General features: G+C 42.2%; 1 protein-coding gene across 2 annotated transcripts in view; it reads right to left on the bottom strand.

The window, feature by feature from the left end:
• Positions 1–532: 532 nt before the first annotated feature.
• Positions 533–23,920, bottom strand: part of PEX7 (peroxisomal biogenesis factor 7) — a 140,061-nt gene continuing 116,673 nt past the window's right edge. The window contains exon 10 of one of the 2 annotated variants that reach the window (XM_060240035.1): positions 533–2,590. In XM_060240035.1, coding sequence (XP_060096018.1) covers positions 2,522–2,590 — 69 coding nt within the window. In that variant the 3' untranslated portion in view covers positions 533–2,521. The remainder of the gene's footprint in view (positions 2,591–23,920) is intronic. The other variant, XR_009555455.1, reaches the window with a different exon arrangement.

Raw genomic sequence — 23,920 nt, 5'->3', positions numbered from 1 at the left:
AGCTGCTACTTAAAAAAAAGATTATGCTTAAAGAATTAAAAATTAACTTTTGATTACTGCAGATGAAATATTGCTCACTATGCTGCAAGATGCATGTCTTCTTTTTTTTCTTTAGGAATTATTTGTTAATGTTAAAAGTCACACTGTATTTATTTAATGTACACATTCATGGCTGGATTTTCTCATTTTTCAAAGAGGACATCTATTCTCAGCAGTGCAGCAGTCAGTAAATGAAGGCAACAAAACAGAAGACTTTACTTTGTCTGTTGGAGTAAAGACCAGGCACAAGCACCTCTTTCCATCAAAGTGGCAGCTGTAGATACAGTTTGAGATTTTTGTTGTTCTCATGCATGATGTTTCTTGAGCTTCTCAGTTTGTAACAGCCGATCATGCTGAAAACTATTATTTTTACTATTCCAATTGTCTTTTACATAACATCAGGATTTACAGAGTATTCTAGATTACTCCATCATCTCTACATGTTGTTTGCACAGTTACTGGGGTAGGAAATAAAGGTAGGGACTACTAAGGCTTGAAATTATCAGTTTTATTGCATTTATTGCCTTCAGTATAACTGAAAGCGGTATGCAGTACTTTTTATGGTTCTATGTAATTTCTCAGTTCACAGGCTGAGTGTCACAGATACTTGTACATCTTTTGCAATACCCTATAAGGAAAACAGAAAATGAATCTTTCACATTTAATGTGACATACAGACTTGTAAATAAGAAAATTCAGAAATCTGTCCTAGTCCAGTAGATCACAAACTAGCATAAAGCTTCTCTACTAAGAACACAGCAGATCTACTAAGAAAAGTACCCACAGATGTTTTCCTTCAAGTGCATCACTGGAGCCCTTTAAGCACTTGGACTGTATGCCGAGATTTCTAGACTAGAATAACAAAATTTGGCTTGCAATAGCTACCAGATGGGAATATATATATATATAACAATCAGATTTTAGATATGTATTAAGGACTTAATCTGTATCATATGATAAAACAGTGAGATTTTTGTCTGCCCCAAAACAATATAGACCCCAGTGTGTGGAAACCACAAATAGGGCTAGATTTCTAAATTAGATCTCTTCCTCCCCCATAATTTCAGGGATTTCTTCTCAACTAATTGTCAGCAAATGTTGGATACTTCGACAGCATAAAGATGGCCAAAACTGATCCCAGGAATCAAATTGTTCTCAAACAAAATGCCCAAGCAAGCCTTTGTTTTCCCCCAGATCAGCTAGTGGGAAAAAAAACCCCAAACTATTCTTTAAATGTCTCCCTCAGAGATCATTTGAATCATAATCAAGAAATAAGTTACAGGTGCATATTAGGTCCTTATACCACATATCATTTTCTTCAAGAGATCCTAAATCACTAATCAAACAAAGACTGAGCAAATAATGACTAGATTGAAATTAAGTCCAGGCTGAAATTGAGTCAATAATATATACCCAGAGTGTGTGTGTATGTATGTATATGTTTTTGTGTGTGTATATACACACACAGAGGTGTTGTTTAAACTTGTACTATTGAACATGTGCATATACTTTATTCAGGCGACATGAAATTCCATGAACTGAGACAAATGGAACCTTCACCCATCAGGAAAACTACCCACCCAGTTTTCTTGGAAAGCTCTGCCACAGCCCATGGCTTGGCAAGAGAGTCAGATGGCTGCTGACTATCCAGCCACCAACTTATCTCCACACACCCCCAAGAATGCAGGGGGCACTGTCCCATTACCCCTCCGGTTCCTTCCCTTGTGGTGCCTTGCAGGAACCAGAATTTTATCTTTAAGGGGTTACAAAAGCTATTTTAGTCACAGTTGAATCTAAATTGAACCTCAAAAATGTAATGGCTTGAATCCTGAGGTTATCTGCAACATGATGTGTGATTGGCTCATAGACCAAAAAAACCCTAAAAACCATTGTTGATATTTTCCCGATTAAAACAAATAAACAGAAGTTGAATGACGCAGAGTTAGATAATGGTGTGTAACTTACTGTTCATCAGCAGTATTTACCATGGTATAACATAGGGTTGATAACAAAACGTATCCACAGTGAAATCAAACCAATCAGATGTATCAGTTTGATGCTATGTGACTGCGTCATAAACACCATATTTTAATAGAAATGAGGGATCAAATTACAGCCCAATTTGCATTTCTTTTCCTATGATAGATGTAGGGCACTAGGTTTAAATCACCCAATATTTACGTGACTGCTTATCATATACCCCTTATCATATTCGCAGAGAAGACTACCAATGTTTTTGCCCTCCTCCTCATATATCCATCTCCACAGAATGTGATTTTTCTGCTGTCCCCCAATGTAGTTTTATAGAAAGAGCACTTTGAACTTGCTCTTAACAGCATTTCTTCATTTAAAACATGAAATTACATCTCAAGAAATAAGAAGGTAATCAAGATTCCAATACATTCTGTGACTGTTCTGTCCTGCGCTGGGAAACTGGAAGTGATTCCTTCCAAATTTGCTGTCTTCCATGGAGTATATCATTCTATGCAGAAATTACTAATGAACAAGGGCTATAGATCTTCACTGTCTCATCCCAAGCACAGTCTGCCACCTATGGAGAGAAAATACAATGCACTTTATAGAGAGGCTGGGAGAAAAACAGACAAAAGCTAAAAGGAATTAAAATATTCTAAATAGAAAAGGATAACTACATAATCTTTGTATTTGTTACAACTGGTTCCCAGATTCTAATGATTTTCACTGATTATTTTGCTTACCCCTTTAGTGCAACATGCCTACAATGATGCAATGTAGCAATGTATATTACAAAATGATTTACTTCAGAAAACAATGCCAGTCATATAAAAGGAAATATAAAATAACATTCTAAAAACTACTGTAATCCTATATGGATAGTAAACAGAAATAAGGGCTCCTGTCTTAAAGATTAAATTGTCTATCATTCTTAAAAGACTGTTCTACTCCATTTGGCAGAACTGAGCCTTGAGCGAATACTTTCATGAAGTAGTATGTGATTGCTGTAAGGAAGGTCAGACCCACCCTTTATTAAGGTAAGAGTAACTCTGAAAGTGGAGTGATATTAAAACCATCAAGCAGCAGCTCAGTCCAGCAACATTTTTCCCTGATATGATAACTCAGACAGTTCTGATCGTCAACTCTGACTGAATCTAAGGTAAAGGATGAGAAATTTCCCTGTAGTGATTCAGGAAACAAGGCTATCAGAATTTGGAACAATACTTTGACCTATACAGATTTTAAAATCCAGATTGATACAAAAATTGTACCTAATATAGGAACGGTCACAGCTTCAAATATAAGAAAATTATGCACCCAGCCTTCTGTATAAAATTACCAAACTAAATGGTCATATCAATAAAATTTATTAAATTAACAAATTTCTTACATATCCAACATATAAAAACCTCTGATAAAGTATTTATTTGGAAAAAAATTATGCTGACTCTTCAGAGCTTGAGGCAGCTCACAATTAAAACAACACACACACACACAAAACCCCCAAAGAAGCCAGAACATAAAAACAAACTATTAAACATATTTTTCAAGCTAAAGAAGACTATAAAAACTGTATGAAAACTCAATCTCTTAAGTAGAATCCTGGTGAAAAGCAGTGTTTTGGCCTGGTGCCTACAAGATAGTGGGGTAAGTACCAGGTGAGCTCCAAGAAGAAAGGGCATTCAGTAGGTGATAAGCCACCAATGTAAAAGCACCATCTTGGATTGCTACCCATCTCACGTTCGTAAACCTCATCTCTCTGCACAGAAAGCTAAAAAGTATCTGAACTGGAGAGAATGTGAGGAGACAGTTCTTCAAGTACTCAGGCCCAAGCCATTAGGGCCGTATACATCAGATCCAGCACTCTGAATTGTTTTCCTTTATGACACCCCTGTTGAGATCCTGAAGGAGTTACACTCAAATCTGAGAGAGGCCAGGATGTCTAAGAGGGTTTTATATGCATTTTCCATGAGGTCTGTGCAGGGCTTTTTTTGAGCAGGAACACACAGGAACGCAGTTCCGGCAGGCTTGGTGTCAGGGGGTGTGGCCTAATATGCAAATGAGTTCCTTTTGGGCTTTTTCTACCAAAAAAGGGTGTGTGAAACCAAGGTGATGTCAGGGAGTATGGTCTAATATGCAGATGAGTTCCTGCTGGACTTTTTCTAGAAAAAAGCCATGGGTCTGTGAATCCTCACCCTTGCTGCTCTCTTTTAGAAATATATGTAAGACATTTATTCTTGGGAGGTGTTTCAGAGCATCTAATTGTACCTGTTCTATAGTTACTTACTCCATCTGGGCCACTACAATATCTTTATGGCTTGTTTTTATTATATGTCTGTTGATCTTGCTAAGAAAAATGTTCTAGAGCAGGGGTGTCAAAACATGTGGCCCAGGAGCCAAATCAGGCCCCCAGAGGGCTTGTATCAGGCCCCTGAGCAACTGGTTGTCATCTGCTTCCTTCTTCCTCTCTCTTGCTTCCTTCTGCATAACAGCTTGCTTTGCAAAGCTTGCTCAATCACACAGGAACTACCGAGCAAATCTTCTGTTTTTCTCATTGGCTGAGGCTCTTCCCTTGGGGAGGAACAGCTTGCTTTGCCAGGCCCTCTCAATCACAGCAGAGCTACTGAGCCATGCCTCTCTTCCTTCTATTGGCAGAGGCTCTTCCCCCTCCTGGTTCCCTGGGAAAGGAAGGAAAGAGCCAGAGCTTCTTTTGCCCAGTTCCCTGGATCGCACAGGAGAGAGAAAAGACAGCACCATTAAGACTAACAAGTGCTAATGTCTTAATCAAGTTTTAAGTTAAAAAAAATCTTTAATTGTCTTTGTCTGTGTCCTTTATAAAGTTTATATAACTGCTACCTAATATTAAATAGGAACACACATGCCCCGGCCTGACATGGCCCAGCTAGGTCTCATTAATGTCAGATCCAGCCCTCATAACAAATGAGTTTGACACCCCTGTTCTAGAGCTTCTGATCAACTGGAGAGGAAGTTCTGCTCACAGTCCTTATTGGTATTTTTCAGGTATTTATTCAGTCAAATCAGATTTTCTAATCTGATTTGGCTATTGATCTAGCTGAGCCCAAATAAAAGCTGATATTATTTGGCTTTTATTCAGGCTCAGCTTCACTAGCTGAGGTGGCGTGTATTCACCTCCTTCTGGGTGAACTCACACTGTTTCCAGATTCCTTGCACATGGCTTTAAAGTTCCCTTCAAAATGGCTTTTGCAAAGTCAAGCCACACACATGACTCATGCAGTGGTGGTGTGACTTTGTGAGTCAAGTATTTAAACTTTAAATATCTTCCCTTCCCCAACACACCTCAAGTGAGTGAAGGGGAAGGTATTTAACTTTCCTTCCTTCTCTGAGTTGCACTGTCATGCCTCAGCAACTGAAGGGATGGTATTTAAAGAGACCATGTTTTCCTCAAATACCTTCCCTCAACTCACTGAGACATGCTGCTGTGGCAGTGCAACTCAGGGAGGGGAGGGAAGGTATCGAGTATCCATTATACCTTATGAAGATAGTTCCCATAGGATATTATGGGGTCAAATAAATTCAGCAACCAATTATTTCCCAAATCCCAGCATCAGTATGATTTGGGAATATCAGTATATACCAATATTTTGGGGGTTTGATATACCCTAACTCCAAAAACACTGATTTTTTTGTGTGCATGTCCCTAGTTCCCACCTTCTTCTTAAAAAGGAGGTTGTGACAGGCCATTTCTATCAACTGAGGGGAACCCCTAGCCTCTTATGATTTTGGGGGAACTATGTTTATTTTAAACTAGAAGCCTTCCCCACAGATACCAGGTGTTCTAAAGATAGCGACTGTATAGGCTTTGGGTTTGCTGAGATAAGTTTTGTGGCGCACAAATAGAATATGGAGGTCACTGAGGCAGGAATTATATATTAATAATGAAGATTTATTTATGTTCAAGTAGGTTTCAAGGAACAGATCAGCAACACAGGTTCTTCAGACAGAAAAGAGAAACCTGGCTGAGGTACATCAATTTGGAGTATAGTTTCAATTTTCTTTAATAGTTCCAAGAATAAACAGGCTTTCATCGAGTAGTCACAACATTGGATCCTAACATACCCACAAAGGATTCCACCCATATCAGCCTGCCCTTTTCCAAAAGTCAGACTAAGTGGCACAAGGTCTGCTTACTGCAGGAGACAAGCCTAACAGTTTAACACTCTATTCTGTCAAAAGTAGAGTCAAACCACCCTGCCACACTACCAAGCAGAGCTGCTCTTCATTCTGGCTGCTGTTTTCCTCACTGCTCTCTTCCTGAGGCAGAACTGAACAGAATTTCTGCTGTGCTTCCCTCAGACATTCCATCCCCCTCCTCCTCAAAAGTGACTGGATGCTGGAGTAGCGCTCTCATAGGCTCAAGTCAGCAGCTATTTTCCCCGGCTGGGGCAGGACAGACTTCTGTCCATCATAGAGGTCTCCATATAACTTTACAAAAAAGGCAGCTCAGTTAACCATGCCTTAGCCATTCAGAAAGCACATTTTGGCAAGAGGTCAGAAAACTGCTGTAGGCAAAAAATTTGGAAGGCTTGGACAAGACACATGAACAAAAAAAAAATCCAGGTTTTTCACCAGAGGAAGATTCCAGACATTCACATCACTTTACCCACATTACAAAAACATATGCCTCTATAGTGATTATTTTTCCTGTTCCCAACAAATATTTTCTAAATATAAAGTGCAAAGTATGGCAGGATTTCACTGGCCTGAGGGGAATGGAATGTTGACTGTACTAGTCTCGTCATCATATAAACAGATTCTTATTAAACTTGTAAATGCAAATGCGAACACCAGTTTTACAGACACAATGGAAATTACAATCAGGGTCAGGAAACACCAATACATTTTAGGGCAGAAAGCACTGAATCATATTGGATAACGTAATTAAAGTTCCATAGCCAAACTGGATAGATACCAGAATGACAGCTAGATAACTGAATGATGTACAATGTACTGGCACAGTTAAAGGGTCAAAGAAATTATCACAGTTCTAAAAGAACTTTCCACAGAAATCACGGTAATGATACTGTTTAACATAAAAAATGTATATACTTTATAAAAATGTCCTTGTCTGATAAGGATATTGCCTTAAACAAACAAAGCTCAAAAACTATACCTTTAAATTACTGTTTTGTTATAAACTGAATTATCCCAGTTTAATAGGATAAGGTGTAAAGCTGAGAAAAAGAGACACTTGGTTATCATTCAGTGAGCTTTTTTTTAAGAGGAAAAAAATTCCTCATATGTGAAATATGTGCCTTATATAACAAAAAAAATCCTTTTCATTATTTTTTTTTTGTAGATTGCAACACTCACACAGTGGGGTTTTTTCTTTCTAAGCATCATATTTGGAAATTAAAAGGTATGTCTCTTTTAGTACATCCAGTTGCCGAGAGGAAACAATACGTAAAACACCATCTGCAAAATCCTTGGGGAATTCCCACCTGTGATCAACTTAATTAGAACCATGGAGCAGCTTCTGAACACAAATACAGTAATAGAGTAAGTTCATCAGATCACAGGGAGAGCAAACAGGGTTTCCACAAAATGCAGACTTCCAAGGCCCATTTGGAATAATTCAGTTCAGCTCCATTTCTGATAACACTCTGAAAACCAGAAGCGTAACTAAGCAATAACAGCAAAGAAAACATGAACAGGAAATAATTCTGATAAATATTTGTGATCTCTTGAAGTCTAATAGATGCAAATCAATCCCTGTAGAAAGCACTGTGGTGAGTCAATAGACACCTATGCTGCAAAAAGAGCAACATGTGGGCCTAAAAAGACAGTTGTTGCTTGGCAATATATCACTTAACAAACAAAAGGAGAAAATACCAGTTAACAGCTCATCAAAGTCTGCGCAATATTTAACTTTTAAAAATGTATATAATCCCAAAGCTCAGGATTTTATCATATCCAGGGGTCATTTTGTAGAAAAATAGGTGGTGGAGCTCATCCAGGGATTGTTATGCAGCTGAACATACTATTCAATGGACAAGGAGGTGGAACTCTCAGAAGAAGGAGGTGGAACTCTCAGAAAGGTTCAGGAGCTGTGCTCCCACTGAATCTGAGGCATGATCATATCCATTCTCACAATAGTGTTGGAGTATAGATCACTATTATTCTCAATTAAGTTAGAGTCCAGTAGCACCTTTAAGACCAACAAAGTTTTATTCAAGGGATAAGCTTTCATGTGTACACACACACTTTTCAGATACAATGCTATTCTTAATGTTATTTCAGACAGGTTGTAAGACAAACCAAGGCACACCAAGCTACAAAGTGAAATGTAAATGTGGGTTTTCCAGATACAGTTCAATGCTCTGTCTATTATAGTAACTTTGAGAACTAACATTCTGTAGTGGTTAGAATGTTGAATTTGGACTTGAGAGATCTGGGTTCAAAATCCCTGCTCAGTCACAAGCTTATTGGATTTTCTTTGGGCCAGTTGCTCTTCATTCTAATCTACTTTAGGGTTAAAGTGAGGACAGAATAAAGGAGAAGAAATCCATATATATTACCATAGCCTCCTGGGAAGAAGGGTGGGCTAAAAACCTGAGAATTAATTCATTCACCTCACTGATTGATTGACTGATGGATTTGCTTCATTTTATATCCCAATTTTCTCTCCAACAGGGACCCAAAGCAACTTACATCATGCTCTTCTCCTCTGTTTACCCTCACAACAACCCTATGAGGTAGGTTAGGCTGAGTGTGTGTGAGTGGCCAAAGGTCACCCAGCAAGTTGCTATAGTAGAATACAGATTCAAACCCGAGCCTTCTAGATCCCAATCTGACACTACACTGCTGGTTTTAGTTACTAAAAGTAGCCTATCATTAACAGGTCTTGCTCAGGTCTTGCAAAATGAGAGCTGTGGCTTCTTTTACTGAGTAAATCCATATCCACATCATGTTTGGTCTTCCTCTTTTCCTGCTGCCTTCAACTTTTCTTACCATTATTGTCTTTTCCAGTGACTCCTGACTTCTCATAACATGATTTGTCCTTTTAGTGGTCCATGGTATCAGTAAAACTCTCTCCAACACTGCATTTCAAAGGAACCTACTTTCTTCTTGTTAGCTTTCTTCATTGTAATACGGAATACGATGGCATGAATTAACTGGACCTTAGTCACCCATGACACATTCATCTTTTCTAGCTTCTTCATGACTGCCCTTCCTAGTCTCAGTTTCTTTTGGATTTCTTGGTAGTCTCCTTTTTGGTTGATGATGGAGCCAAGGAATAGAAAATCTTAAACAATATCAATTTTTTTATTGTCAGCCTTAAAGTTATATAATTCTTCAGTAGTCATTACTTTTGTCTTCTTGATTTTAAGATATAATCCTGCTTTGGCACTTCCTATTTTAACATTCATCAGCAGTCATTTCAGGTCTTCAGAATTTTCTCAAGTAATGTGGTGTCATCTGTATATTTCAAATTATTATTAATATTTTTCCACCAGTTTTCATACTCCACTTTAATCTAAATCTAATACAGTTTTCCTTACAGTCTGTACACTGTACAGATAAAATGCAGGACAACAACCAGTCCTCCAAAACTACATATAAATCTTCGACACCATGAAGAATTTGCTTAAAGCCTAATCAAGTACATGGCTAAAACCATCTACCGCTCTCCCAGTCATTGTTGGGATACATGTCACACCTGTCACCTTGGTAATTTAACAATCCCAGGCAGACCCACCTTCCTTTCCCATTACATCACCTAGATTGTACCCATTCACACATAATAATAATAACTCCTCCAGAGCGAACTCAGAATCTGCCATCTTTTCCGAATGATTCTAATATTTGTTCAATCACAGAACATACCCAAACCCTCCAATCACCAGCTGACACCAAAGTTTTGACACAATAGCAAAGGGGATTCCAGTTTATGACCAATGACATTGTGGTCCCAGATACCCAGGTAAAAAGAGGGCAAGGCTGACACTCCTGAAGCCAGCATGTTTGATTTCATCTCATCCCAGGATTGCTCCTCCATCACTGGATACTCAGCATGGAGACCCTTCCTGCCTGGACCTTTCCACCACTACTTCACACCTCTACAACTATGCTGAGGCTGCTGGGTCAGGCAGCATATGAAATTGCCCTGCTTCTATAAAATGCTCCCCCCTCTTCTTCCAGTTTCCTAGTCCTCCCAGCTCCCTGCACTTATTTTCTTTTACCTCTCCAAGTCCTGCTCAAAAATAACCCCCAATTCCTTGCCCCAACCCTCTATTTACCTCCTTGATCCCTCTGGGGACACTCCACACTTGAAACAACACCAAGGGATGGTTCTCACTTTCTGTACAAGCCCTAGGGAGGACACATCAAGCATAAGTAGGATGGCTTTCACTCAGAATCATCCAATTTGCTGGTTGAATGCTTAGTCCCTAAATGTTTGTGTAATTCTTCCTTCTTGTTATTTTTCTTCCTTCTTGTTATTTTTCTTCCTTCTTGTTATTTTTCTGTTCAACAACAATTAAAACAGAACTGTCTTCCTTTGTCTCTTAATTTCTGAGATATTGCTGCAGGTTTGTCCTTGGGTGCATCCACACATGCTAAATAATGCACTTTGCAACTGGATTTTTACTGTATAAGAACAGCAAAATCCACTTGCAAACAATCACCATGTGAAAGCACCCCTTGTGTAAACACAGGCTCAGAAATCTCTTTACCCTGGGACTTGAAAATGCATTCATGAAAGAACATACACATCTAGCCCATCAGTCCCCACAAGTCTCCAACTTTTTGCTCCTGTCCATTAACTACATTTTTGTGCTAAAAGCTGGGATGAGCCTGAAAATCTGTTGCAATGCTTGGTGTATTTATACATGTTTAGGAATGGTCAAGAATGGTTAGAACTCTTCACAAATCATTATTTATTTTGCTAGTTGTTTGTTCTGTTTTCAGTAAAACTGAAGTTTGTTACTGATTAGGCATGCTTATGGACTAAAACATACAAGACACAGTTATGTGTGGATGTGGTTATTTTTGAAGGATATGTGGCAGTCTGCAGTAAGTACTGAGACATACAGACTTGTATTGGCAACTAAAATTAATTTCTATCAAGGTTCTTTAAAACAAAAAATCACTCTGGGACAACTAGTTATTTTTCAAACAAACACTCCCCCACCCCCACACGTCAAGGTACAATTCTTACATCCAGTCCCAGTAATGACCACATATTTTCTGTTCAGTGGCTGCCCCACATAGAGTACATTAGTTCAGTCTAGAGATTACAAAATGCATGACTCAAAAGATGCTGATTTTCATGGACCATCTTATACAGCAAAGAAAGATGGGGGTGGGGAAGACAGCCACTGTTACCACCTGAACCAGCACTGCTAACTCCTGCAGCACTCACAAGCAGTGTTTCTGTTTCTTCAGGGGGCTGTATCACATCCAGAGTAGGCCATTCCTGACCAAGTGACCTACCTACGTAAGTTCCATATTCCTTAGATGGAGCATCAGTGTCTTAGCCCTCATGCAGCCTGTCATGATTCTAGACCTAGGCAGGCTTATAGGCTCAGGGCCAGCTAGCCCACTAGGCAAACTAGGCAGTTGCCTAGGGCGCCGGGAGAGTGGGGGCACTGAATTGGGCTCCTTCCTCTCGGTGCCCTAGGCAAGTGCCTAGTTTGCCTGCCTTCTCCACCCACCGGCCACCAACACTGTTGCTGCCCGCCCCTTCTTTTCCTTCCCTTCACCTCCCCCACCAGCGCAATCAGAGCGCACTGCGCCTGGGCTAAGCCTGGACACGGCGTGCATCTTATCTTTTGAAGGACACAATGGAGAAGTTTCGGAAAGGAGGGGGGAGAAGCCTCCAGCGCATTCTTCGAAAGATACACACCACATCATAGCCCGTACAGCTTAGGCGCGGCACGCTCTGATTGCGCAGGAAAGAAAGGGAAGGGAAGGAAGGGGCAGGCAGGCGCAGAGGTGTGGCACCCTTGGGTGGGTGCAGCAGAGTGCAGTGCTGCGTTGCAGCGCTGTGGGGGGCACCTGCCTGGGGTGCCATGTGCCCTTGGGCTGGCCCTGTACAGGCTCAAGCCTGAGTTAGAGTAGCTACAGGGCCTACATTTCCCAAGATCCCTTCAGTCCCTCTGACTGAATGGGCAGTAGATTTGGAGGGAAAACTTCCCCAATGGAGACCAGACAGGTGGGACCTGGAAGGAAAGGAATAAAAGGCCAAGCTAGAGACAGGGAAGTGTTCTCTCTGGAAAGGCAGCAGTCAGGAGGGTTACTTCATTAGGCCTTTCTTTTCACCATCTTTACTGTTGTTTCTTCACCTCCTTGTTGCACTAATAATTAGAACCACTTGTTTTGAGCACTCCCTCTTTTTTATTATCCTTGTGAGATAGGCTAACCTGAACAAGTGTGACTGGCACAAGATCACCTACTGAGCTTCATGGGACTTCAACCTAGGATTCTAACCTGATAGCTTAACTATTACATTACACTGGTACAAAGTGCTGATTAAACTAGTCATAGTAATCTATTGAACACTATCAGTTCTCTGAAGGATGCCCAGAATGAATTAGGCCAGGCACAACCTGGAAAAATAACATGACAAACACCTTTTGATCTTGCCAAAGAGTCTATATAGCAGTGTAACTAATGACTGAATTGGTCTCCTAAGAATACTAATTTCAATGTGGAATTACAATAATTTTAACGTATACTGTGATAAAACACTCAAAGCAGTGCTGTAGAAATATCAAATTTTCACCACATGTGCAAAAATGCAAAGGAAAAAAATATGAAAGAACTTTAACATGCCCTTTAAAATAAGGATTAAACATTAATGACATTTGTACTTAAAAGGCCACTTTTGCATGCAGCTCTATCACCATGTTGATAGAGTGCACCCCATGGGAGATGGAACCTGTCTTTTATCTCAGCCGAGACCCTCCACTGACTGTGCCGGGGGGGGGGGTCCTTGTCTGGAGCCGTCCGGCATTGTTCTGCAGGACTCCCAACAGAACATTATGACTGTAAGGGGGGGGCAAATTCTGAGTACAGTACAAATGCTTCGCTGGCTTACTGGACTTGCTCGTGATGGAACTATTGGGACTGTCATGGTTCACACCCCAGGGAATCAAGATACACTGCAGTGAACTTAGGAACTTCCAGTCACTGTGTGATGAGTTCCCTTCTGTTTTCAACAGAACCCTTGGCCATTATACCGGGCCACCCGTCTTGCTTCAGCTCAGCCCTGAGGTATGTCCAGTCTGGCTGAAGGCTCACCATGTCCCTTTTGCCTAAAAGCCTAAGACTGAGGAGGAATTGGACTGGTTGGTGGGTCAAAGGTCTTTGAGCTGGTTTCCCACACCTCTAAGCCTAACGAGGACGTCTGCATCTGCATGGACTACAAATGTACAATAAACAAGGTGCTACACGACCACGCTTGTCTGGTGCTGGTAGTCAGCCATGTTCTGGCCTCACTGGCAGGTGCAAAGGTTTTTGACAAGTTGGAACTAGCCCAGGCTTACCAGCAGTGACTGCCGAGGCCCAAACTATAGTAACACACCAGGGGGCTTTCCGGGGCCAGTAGCTGCAGTTTGAGGTCAGTGTAGCTCTAGGGGTTTTCCAGAATTTAATGGACTCTATTCTTAAAGGAATCCCTGGTGTCACGCCATTCTTTGATAGCCACCCCTAGGGAGGAAGAATTCTCCACCAACCTCTGCTCTGTGCTCCAGTGCTTCCAGACTGCCAGCTTGAAGGTGAAATGGGAGAAGTGGACTTTCCTAGCTTCACAGTTGATGCAGATGGCATTCATCCAGCACAGGACAAGGTGAAAGCCATCACCAACACCTCCACACCACATCCAAGGCCGAGCTCCAGGCTTTCTTCAGCCTCTTGAACTTTAATCACGCGTTCCTGCCACACAAGGCAGCCATTGTGAGCCCCTCCACAGGCTGCTCAACAAGAAAGCTCCCTGGGTCTGGGGTCACCGGCAGGCCAACATGTTCCAGACTGTCAAGGAGCCGCTCGTCTCCATCCTGGTGCATTTCGACAAAACGCTGCTAGTTGTCCTTGCCTGCAACACATCAATGTATGGAGTAGGGGCGGTCCTGGGTCATAAGCTACCAGACGGTCATGAGATCCTGGTGGCATACTACTCCTGGACGTTGTCATCGGCCAAGCACAACTTGCACAGATAGACAAGGAAGGCCATCATAGTGGGGGTCAAGAAAGTTCATGATTTCCTCTACATCCAGTCCTTCACAATTGTCACCAACCACAAGCCCTGCTAGGTCTCTTTGCTCCAGACTAACAGATGCCTCAGATGTTGTCCCCATGGATCCTGCGCTGGTCCATCTTCCTCGCCAGGTACCAGTACACCTTGCAGCACCAACCCGGAAAGACGATGGGACACACAGACGCCCTCAGCTGCCTGCTGCTGCACTCCGTTGACCCCAGCGCACCAGATCCTCCTCGTGAAGGAACTTCTGGACTGGCCGGTCTATGCCGCAGACATTGCTTGCCATTCCACCAAAGACTGCATCCTCTCCCGCATTTTGAACTGAGTGTGGAGGGGATGGTTCAGATTTTACAGTTTTTACTTCTTGCCGGGACGAACTCTCTGCCCATGAAGGCTGCCCAATGTGGGGCAGCTGAGTGGTTGTACTGCCATCTCTGCACCAGTGAGTGTTATCCCCCCGATACAAGACTCACCCAGGAATCCTGTGGATGAAAGCCTTGGCCTGCAGCTACATGTGGTGGCCAGGGATTGACAGCGAGATTGAGGCCTGGGTCAAACATTGGCAGGCCTGCCAGGAGACTTGATCGAAACTGCCTTGGGCTCCTGTGCAGCAGTGGGAATCAACCTGCACCCCATGGTCCTGGGTGCACCGGACTTCACGGGCCCCTTCTAGGCCCAAATCTTTTTCATACTGATGGACTCTTATGGCTAGAGGTGGTCCTTGTCGCGTCCACCTCCTCATGAGCCACTATCTGAGCCCTCAACAGGATTTTCTCCACCCAAGGCTTGCCAGACACTTTTGTGACAGATAATAGGACTGCCTTCACCTCCGGTGAGTTCCAGTAGTACCTGGGCCACTACCTCATCCAGCACGTGTGCTCCGTACCCTTCTACCTGGCCACCAATAGGCAAACCGAGAAGATGATCGACACCACCAAAGAATCCCTGCATCAGATCATCCATGGGGATTGGGATTACTGTCTGGCAGCCTTCCTCTTTGGCAACTGGGTGACTCCGAGCTCAGCCAACAGTTGCAGCCCAGCTGAGATGCTCATGGGGTGGTGCCTCACAACTTGACTTGATTGCCTGACTCCTGATAAGACCCTGGAACAACGCCAGCTTCCTGAGGTCTGCGAAGCACCCCAAGGATTCTTCCCAGGAGACTCCGTTTACACCCGGAACTTCTCCAGTGGACCCATTTGGCACCCCACAAGGGTCATCAAGGTCACTGGCCCAGTCTTGTATGAGGTCTCCATGGATGATGGTCAAGTCCTGCGCTATCACATTGACCAGCTGTGCTGTCATCTCTTACCGGAAGCTCCAGTGTCGCCACCAGTTGCCTCAGAGCCACTGCTACCATTCCAGGATGTGAGCACTATTGAGGAAGTTCCACTCCACTTTTTGCCCCCATGTATGTGGCTTCCACATAAGAGAAGCCATGTTGGATCAGGCCAATGGCCCATCCAGTCCAACACTCTGTGTCACACAGTGGCCAAAAAATGTATAAATACACACACACACACACACACACACACACTGTGGCTAATAGCCACTGATGGACCTCTGCTCCATATTTTTATCTAACCCCCTCTTGAAGTTGGCTATGCTTGTAGCCGCCACCACTTCCTGTGGCAGTGAATTTCACATGTTAATCACCATTTGGGTGAAGAAGTACCTCCTTTTATCCATTCTAACCTGACTGCTCAGCAATTTCATTGAATGCCCACGAGTTCTTGTATTGTGAGAAAGGGAGAAAAGTACTTCTTTCTCTACCTTCTCCATCCCATGCATAATCTTGTAAACCTCTATCATGTCACCCCGCAGTCGACGTTTCTCCAAGCTAAAGAGTCCCAAGCGTTTTAACCTTTCTTCATAGGAAAAGTGTTCCAAACCTTTAATCATTCTAGTTGCCCTTTTCTGGACTTTTTCCAATGCTATAATATCCTTTTTGAGGTGCGGTGACCAGAATTGCACACAGTATTCCAAATGAGATCGCACCATCGATTTATACAGGGGCATTATGATACTGGCAGATTTGTTTTCAATTCCCTTCCTAATAATTCCCAGCATGGCATTGGCCTTTTTTATTGCAATTGCACACTGTCTTGACATTTTCAGTGAGTTATCTACCACAACACCAAGATCTCTCTCTTGGTCAGTCTCTGCCAGTTCACACCCCATCAACTTGTATTTGTAGCTGGGATTCTTGGCTCCAATGTGCATTACTTTGCACTTGGCCACATTGAACCTCATCTGCCACGTTGACGCCCACTCACCCAGCCTCAACAGATCCCTTTGGCGTTCCTCACAATCCTCTCTGGTTCTCACCACCCTGAACAATTTAGTGTCATCTGCAAACTTGGCCACTTCACTGCTTACTCTCAACTCTAAATCATTTATGAACAAGTTAAAGAGCATGGGACCCAGTACTGAGCCCTGCGGCACTCCACTGCTTACCGTCCTCTACTGCGAAGACTGCCTATTTATACTCACTCTCTGCTTCCTATTAATTAGCCAGTTTTTGATCCACAAGAGGACCTGTCCTTTTACTCCATGACTCTCGAGCTTACTAAGGAGCCTTTGATGAGGAACTTTATCAAAAGCTTTCTGGAAGTCAAGGTAAACAACATCTGTTGGGTCTCCTTTGTCCACATGTTTGTTCACCCTCTCAAAGAACTGTAACAGGTTAGTGAGGCAAGATCTTCCCTTACAGAACCCATGCTGAGTCTTCCTCAGTAACTCGAGTTCATCAATGTGCCTACTCATTCTGTCCTTGATAATGGTATCTACCAACTTTCCCGGTATTGAAGTCAGACTGACTGGCCTGTAGTTCCCCGGATCTCCTCTGCAACCCTTTTTAAAGATGGGGGTGACATTTGCTACCTTCCAGTCCTCAAGAATGAAGGCAAATTTCAATGAAAGATTACATATTTTTATCAGAAGATCCACAAGTTCAACTTTGAGTTCTTTCAGGACTCTTGGATGTATGCCATCCGGACCTGGTGACTTATTAGTTTTTAATTTGTCTATCAGTTGTAGGATCTCCTCTCTTATCACCTCAATCTGACTCAGGTCTTTCAACACCCCTTCCAAAATAAGTGGTTCTGGAGCAGGCAAACACTTCTCATCTTCCACAGTGAAGACAGAGGCAAAAAATGCATTCAGCTTCTCAGCCATTTCCCTATCCTCCTTCAGTAATACTTTGACCCCTTGGTCATCCAAGGGCCCCACTGCCTCCCTGGCTAGTTTCCTGCTTCTAATATATTTGAAGAAAGTTTTATTGTTGGTCTTTATGCTTTTTGCAATATGCTCCTCATAGTCCCTTTCTGCCTGCCTGATCACAGTCTTGCATTTGATTTGCCACTGCCTGTGTTCCCTTTTATTAATCTCACTTGGACTAGCTTTCCACCACTTAAAGGAGTCCTTCTTACCTTTTACACCTTCCATTACTTTGCTTGTTAACCATGCAGGCCTTCTCTTATACCTGTTTGTACCTTTCCTAACTTGTGGTATATATTTTATCTGAGCTTCTAGGATTGTAGTTTTAAATAGCCTCCAAGCTTCCCCAAGGGTTTTAACTGTATTTACCCTTCCTTCCAGTTTCCTCTTCACATGCCTCCTCATCTCAAGAGAATTTACCCCTTTTAAAGTTAAATGTGGTTGTGCCGGTCTTTTAGGGCAACTCTCTATTTATACAAATGGTGAAATCAGTAACGTTATGGTTGCTGCTCCCAAGCGGTGCAATCACTTTTACATCTCTCACCAAGTCTTGGGCAGTACTTAGGACCAAATCCAAGATCGCCCCACCCCTGGTAGGTTCAGAGACCATCTGCTCCATAGCATAGTCATTGAGAGCATCTAGAAACTCAATCTCTTTCTCTCAACCAGAACACATATTGACCCAATCAATCTGCGGGTAGTTAAAATCACCTATGATGACACAGTTTTTACGTCTAGCCACTATCTTTAAGCCTTCCATCATATTATAGTCATCCTCTATCTTTTGATTTGGGGGGGCGATAACAAGCTCCCATAGTTAAATTTCCTTCTGGGCCCTCTATTTCAACCTAAAGCATTTCTAGAAGGGAATCTAATTCTCTGACTTCAGTCTTACTGGACCGTATGCCCTCTCTGACATACAGAGCCACCCCACCTCCAACCCTTCCCCCCTATCCTTCCGATATAACTTATATCCAGGAATCACCGTGTCCCACTGATTCTCCTCATTCCACCAAGTTTCTGAAATTCCCACAATGTCTATGTTTTCTTCCAACACTAAACATTCCAACTCACCAATTTTACTTTGAACACTTCTAGCATTTGTGTACAAACATCTATAATTTCCCAGGCAAGCTAGGCCCGCCACCTTCCTCCTGCCTCCTCGAGACTCAGGCAGGCAGTCCATTCTGTTTGTCATCATCTCAGTGGACAACTCTGATCCATTACCCGGTAGAAAAGTAACAGCTAACCCTTCATCTCTTTGAGACGATAAATTCCGAGCAACTGCAAATGTTTCTTTTTAATTTTGTGGGGTTGAATTTTGTGACACAATCATTGTTTAGTCCGTATTTCTAGAAAATAGTCCCTGAGGTTGAGCCAATCAGTGGCATTGTTTATGCACATGCGCAAAGGCTGGGCCATCTGATCAGTCAACGACGGGACAGGCACTCGGCAAGGTGGAGGACGGGACAGGCACTCGGCAAAACAGGAACGCCTTGCTGATGGATTTGATGGTGCGTCTGACCGCGGCCATACAGTCCCCTTTTAAACCCTGTTTGTTTATGTGGCTCCCCGCCTGGAGAGTCTACTTACCTTATTGAGAACACAAGGAATCTGGGTTCCTGGTCCTTACAGAGCCCCCAGGCTAAGAGCCACAGGCCAAGAGCCCTTTAGCAAGGCACAGCTTAATAATGCTTAATAATGCAAAGAGGGTGGGGAACACAGCCACTCCTAATCTATCAGCAGCAATCACCTTCAGCCCTTCATACAAACTCAGAAGTTTTCAGCAACTCCCCCAGCTGTTAAGCCACAAACCTCACGCTTGTAGCAATTCTCTGCTCTATTCTAGAGCCCTCTGCAATGTGCTCAGTCTCTGGCAAGGCATAGCTTAATAATGCAAAGAGGGTGGGGAACACAGCCACTCCTAATCTATCAGCAGCAATCACCTTCAGCCCTTCATACGAACTCAGAAGTTTTCAGCAACTCCCCCAGCCGTTAAGCCACAAACCTCACGCTTGTAGCAATTCTCTGCTCTATTCTAGAGCCCTCTGCAATGTGCTCAGTCTCTGGCAAGGCGTAGTTTAATAATGCAAAGAGGGTGGGGAACACAACCACTCCTAATCAATCAGCAGCAATCACCTTCAATCACCTTCACCTTCAGCCCTTCACACAAACTCGGAAGTTTTCAGCAACTCCCCAGCTGCTAAGCCACAAACCTCATGCTTGTAGCACTTCTCTGCTCTATTCCAGAGCCCTCTGCAACAGCCTAGGACAGAACGCCAGCACAAGCGTCTACACCTGAGGAACACTGGCGTTCACACTGGGAACGTCATAGGCCAGTGTACCTACAGGACTATATCTGCTGAGGTGTTTTGGACTTGGGGGAAGGGGAGTTATGTCCAGACTGAGTTTTCTAGGTACTCTGTGAGTTTCAATTCTAAAGACAATAGAGCACTAGGACTGAAGCAGCTGCAGTCTGGTTGGATGGGTTGCACTGGACGACCTAAAGGGCTAGTTTGAATGCACCTGGAGTGGGGCAGAGTTTTACTGTATTTAACCAGGCCGAGGTCTGGGTTTGCATGTTGTATATAGTTGCTTGAAATCACTAAGTAAAAGATGTTGATCACTACTCTGGGAGTCCTCATTCTTTCCACTGAACCCAGTATTTAACAGTTACCCTCCTCTGTAGGGGTGCACACAGAAAAAGGCAGGGGTTAGGTTTAGGTAAACTGGGCTTCAAAAATATCAGGACTCTTAATATTTCAAACACCAGCATGGTATTCAAATTTGGTTTTGTTCTGGATTTACATTTTTTGGTCCATTATTCACTATGGGGAATTGATGGGGGAGTTTTTAAGATGATGATGAAGAACAAGTTATTGGATTTATACCCTGCCCTCCACCCTGAATTTCAGAGCAGCTTACAATCTCCTTTACCTTCCTCCCCCAAAACAGACACCCTATGAGGTAGGTGGGGCTGAGATAGCTCTCCCAGAAATTGCCCTTTCAAGGACAGCTCTGAGAGAGCTACGGCTGGCCCAAGGCCATTCCAGCAGCTTCAGGTGGAGGAGTGGGGAATCAAATCCAGTTCTCCCAGATAAGAGTTTGCACACTTACAGTAACTACTATACCAAACTGGTTCTTAAAGGTTTCCAAGTGGCTGAGAGAGTTGTTTTGAGGTATAGACACCAAAATCACAGTAGAGCTTCTGGTGTCTGTTGGTTAAATAATCCCCAAGTTTCAAGTTGATTGGACCATGGAGTCCAATTTTATTGGCCCCTGATCAGGGTGCCTCCAGCTATTCTCCATTATTTTCTATGGAGGGGGGAAAGAAAAAACCAACCCCCCCACAAGCTGCTTCCAGGGCAAATAGCTATGCCTGCAAGTGGCAATTTTTTAGAAGAAACAGTGAGTCCAGAGAGAATCATTGCAGAGCTCACTAATCCCAGGAGAGCCACAAGCCAATATGCCAAGTTATTAAATAAAAATATTTTATAAAAAGATATACTAGAGATATGGATGATTTCACCCTCCCTCACAGGATTTCCCTTTTTTTTTTTTTGGCTGAGCAGTCCCTTTTTCTTTTTCTTTCTTTTTCTCTGATTGTCCCATCCATTCATTTGAAAGTATATTGTTAGAGGCTGACCCAATCTCTAATGGGGAGACTAAAATCCTTCTTTTTGTCCTGGTTTGGAAATGGCATATGAGAGGCTGTTGATAATACAAAAATGACAAACAGTTTTATTTAACTTTGAGGGGAAATGGTCAGGTGGGAATCAAGTGCAGGACTTATTATGTGAGCAGACAACAGGAATGAGGTAACTCTGCATACAAATAAACACCAGATAATTCGTCACAAACAAGTTAATTGTTTCTGTTATTCAAACAGGTTTAAAACTTGAGGAGAGAGATTTCTTTGTAGTCTCTGCTTAAATATACAAGCATAAGCTTCTGTGTCTCCCAGACACTTAAGTTGGTGGAGGCAGGAACATTCACCCAAGTTACAATTTCCTTCCTTATCCACAGACTAAGGATCACCCCCTTCTCTTAGGAGTTATTTCTCTCAGACTTATTCGGGATGTGCTAACATTCCTACTTCCTTAACTCAGGATCCTTCTTGATCCTCTCCTTCAAACTGGATGAGGATCATCTTACTTTTCTAGGAGCTATGTTCCTCAGGCCTGAATGGGGATCTTTCTTGATCCTCTCAAATCCCTAGCCTCTCTTCTCAGTCAGCTGTCATTCTTAATTGTTAACTCTCAACTGCCACTTCTGAGCCTCTCAACTGAAGAATTCCCTTTGAATCCCCTGTCACTCAAGGTTCTCAGACCAGGTTACAGCATTAATCATTTACTGTCCATCACACATGGACATTCTGAAATTACAAAACTGTAGTTTATGTAAATACAGGCATATACTGATACAACACTTATCCAGATAAAGTTAGCCAACAAAAGACCCATAAAACCAATGTCAAGGATATATAACATTGTGTGTTGTTATGAATATGATGGGTTTACTCAATGGTTCTGACACAGTTAGACCTCATATTGAAGCTTTTCTTTCTATGAAGCATCTATCATTAGCCAGAAAGAACTCGATTTCCTACTGTAGCCATAGCTTTCTAGAAATATAACACTGTGTTCTTTCAATTTAGTTGAAATTGTTCTTTCAAACATAGAATCCATATGATGCTACAGTTTGTTTATGTACAAATTATGTACAAAGTGCAGCACAAATTAAAACTGAAGAGTAACACAAGAAAAATAAATAGGTTCTCTAGGTTTTGCAAATCCAAAACTTGCTCCTACTTATAAAACCACAAATTCTTATAAAACATCATATGAGCAAGAAAAGAGATGCTGGCGAATATCTGAACTAGTCATCAACAACCCTTCACTTTAAGCACAACAAATGCTAAATTATACACAACTTCCAAGAAGAGAAATCCTAAAAGCACTTCACTGACACAAGTTCTACACATTGCCACACTATATGTGCCAGTATAGAAATGTGGTGACAAAACATAGTTGATATTGTACTGGAAGACAGCAAACCCAACAAAACAGTTTCAAACTGGATTAATTAAGACTGAGTTCAAACTCCATATTCCATAGAAGCATATTTTAACAATCTGGTAATTTATGCAAGGAAACTATACTTTGCCACAATGTAAGTGATATTCCTATTGTCTTTAAGGGTCAAACTGCCATTTTTCTTAATTATATAGCATTCCCATCAGCAGTTAAATACCCATCGTTTATCACTGTATCAATAGGAACAACTTGGATTTGACATCTTTGATAGCATGCTGCCCTTTCTGAATCAGGAAATAACAGATGAAAGAGAGTGCCTAATTCGGATAGCCAGCAGGCCCAAGAAAGAACATTATAATAAGCTACAACAAGACAGAACAATGGCCTATTTAACAAACTATCCGAACTCTGAAAGTGGCCGGATTCAGATACTTTGGGACATTCAGCTGCCACACAAAAGTAGTAAAATAACTGTCAGAATTAAAATATTTTCTTCTTTGTTTTCCATCTGCTAGCCAACAATCACTTCAGTTTACCAGATGAGAATGGTAGATATTAGTAGGCTTTAGACAGAATATTCATTATGACAGCGCAACATTGTTATGCAGTCTCCAGTGTTCTCAATGGCCATGATCCAGTGAAAGATAGTTGTGATTTAGTCCTGCTGTCCAATTTGCTATATTGGCTTCAATGGGCCATAGTTACAATTAACTAGCTGGATTAGGGCCAATATCTCTAGGAAGCTTTTACCAGAGAACAAATGAATATGACCTCTCAGCCTCTCAAGAGGTACAAAGAAAATGATGGAAGTTAGAATAGAGAGGCAGATTAAGGAAATTATTGTATGAATTAATGATGGTAAATTTTGATTTATAGTATTAAGTGGTCTTCCTTGAAATCAAGCTTTAAAATGTAACAACTGATTAAGGCGTGACGCTAATGACTTGGAAAACTGTTTTAACTAAAATGGTTCTTTATTTTACTTAAGGAAATCTGATAAACAGACTTCTAGTTCAGAATGGATTATGGAAGAGTCCCCCCCCAATTGATTGAATATTATAAACCGACAGATTGTAAACTGGAGAGCCAGTTTGGTGTAGTGGTTAAGTGTGCGGACTCTTATCTGGGAGAACCGGGTTTGAGTCCCCACTCCTCCACTTGCACCTGCTAGCATGGCCTTGGGTCAGCCATAGCCCTGGCAGAGGTTGTCCTTGAAAGGGCAGCTGCTGTGAGAGCCCTCTCCAGCCCCACCACCTCACAGGGTGTCTGTTGTGGGGGAGGAAGGTAAAGGAGATTGTGAGCCGCTCTGAGACTCTTTGGAGTGGAGGGCGGGATATAAATCCAATATCATCTTCTTCTTCTAAACAAGTATATTCTTTCCTGTGATTAGACATTGTGAAATGTACATTCA

This window comes from Heteronotia binoei, chromosome 1, assembly GCF_032191835.1.
Source record: "Heteronotia binoei isolate CCM8104 ecotype False Entrance Well chromosome 1, APGP_CSIRO_Hbin_v1, whole genome shotgun sequence".
Taxonomy (NCBI): Eukaryota; Metazoa; Chordata; class Lepidosauria; order Squamata; family Gekkonidae; genus Heteronotia; species Heteronotia binoei.
The sequence above is the reverse complement of the archived record's forward strand: the minus strand, read 5'-3'. Positions and strand labels throughout refer to the sequence as shown.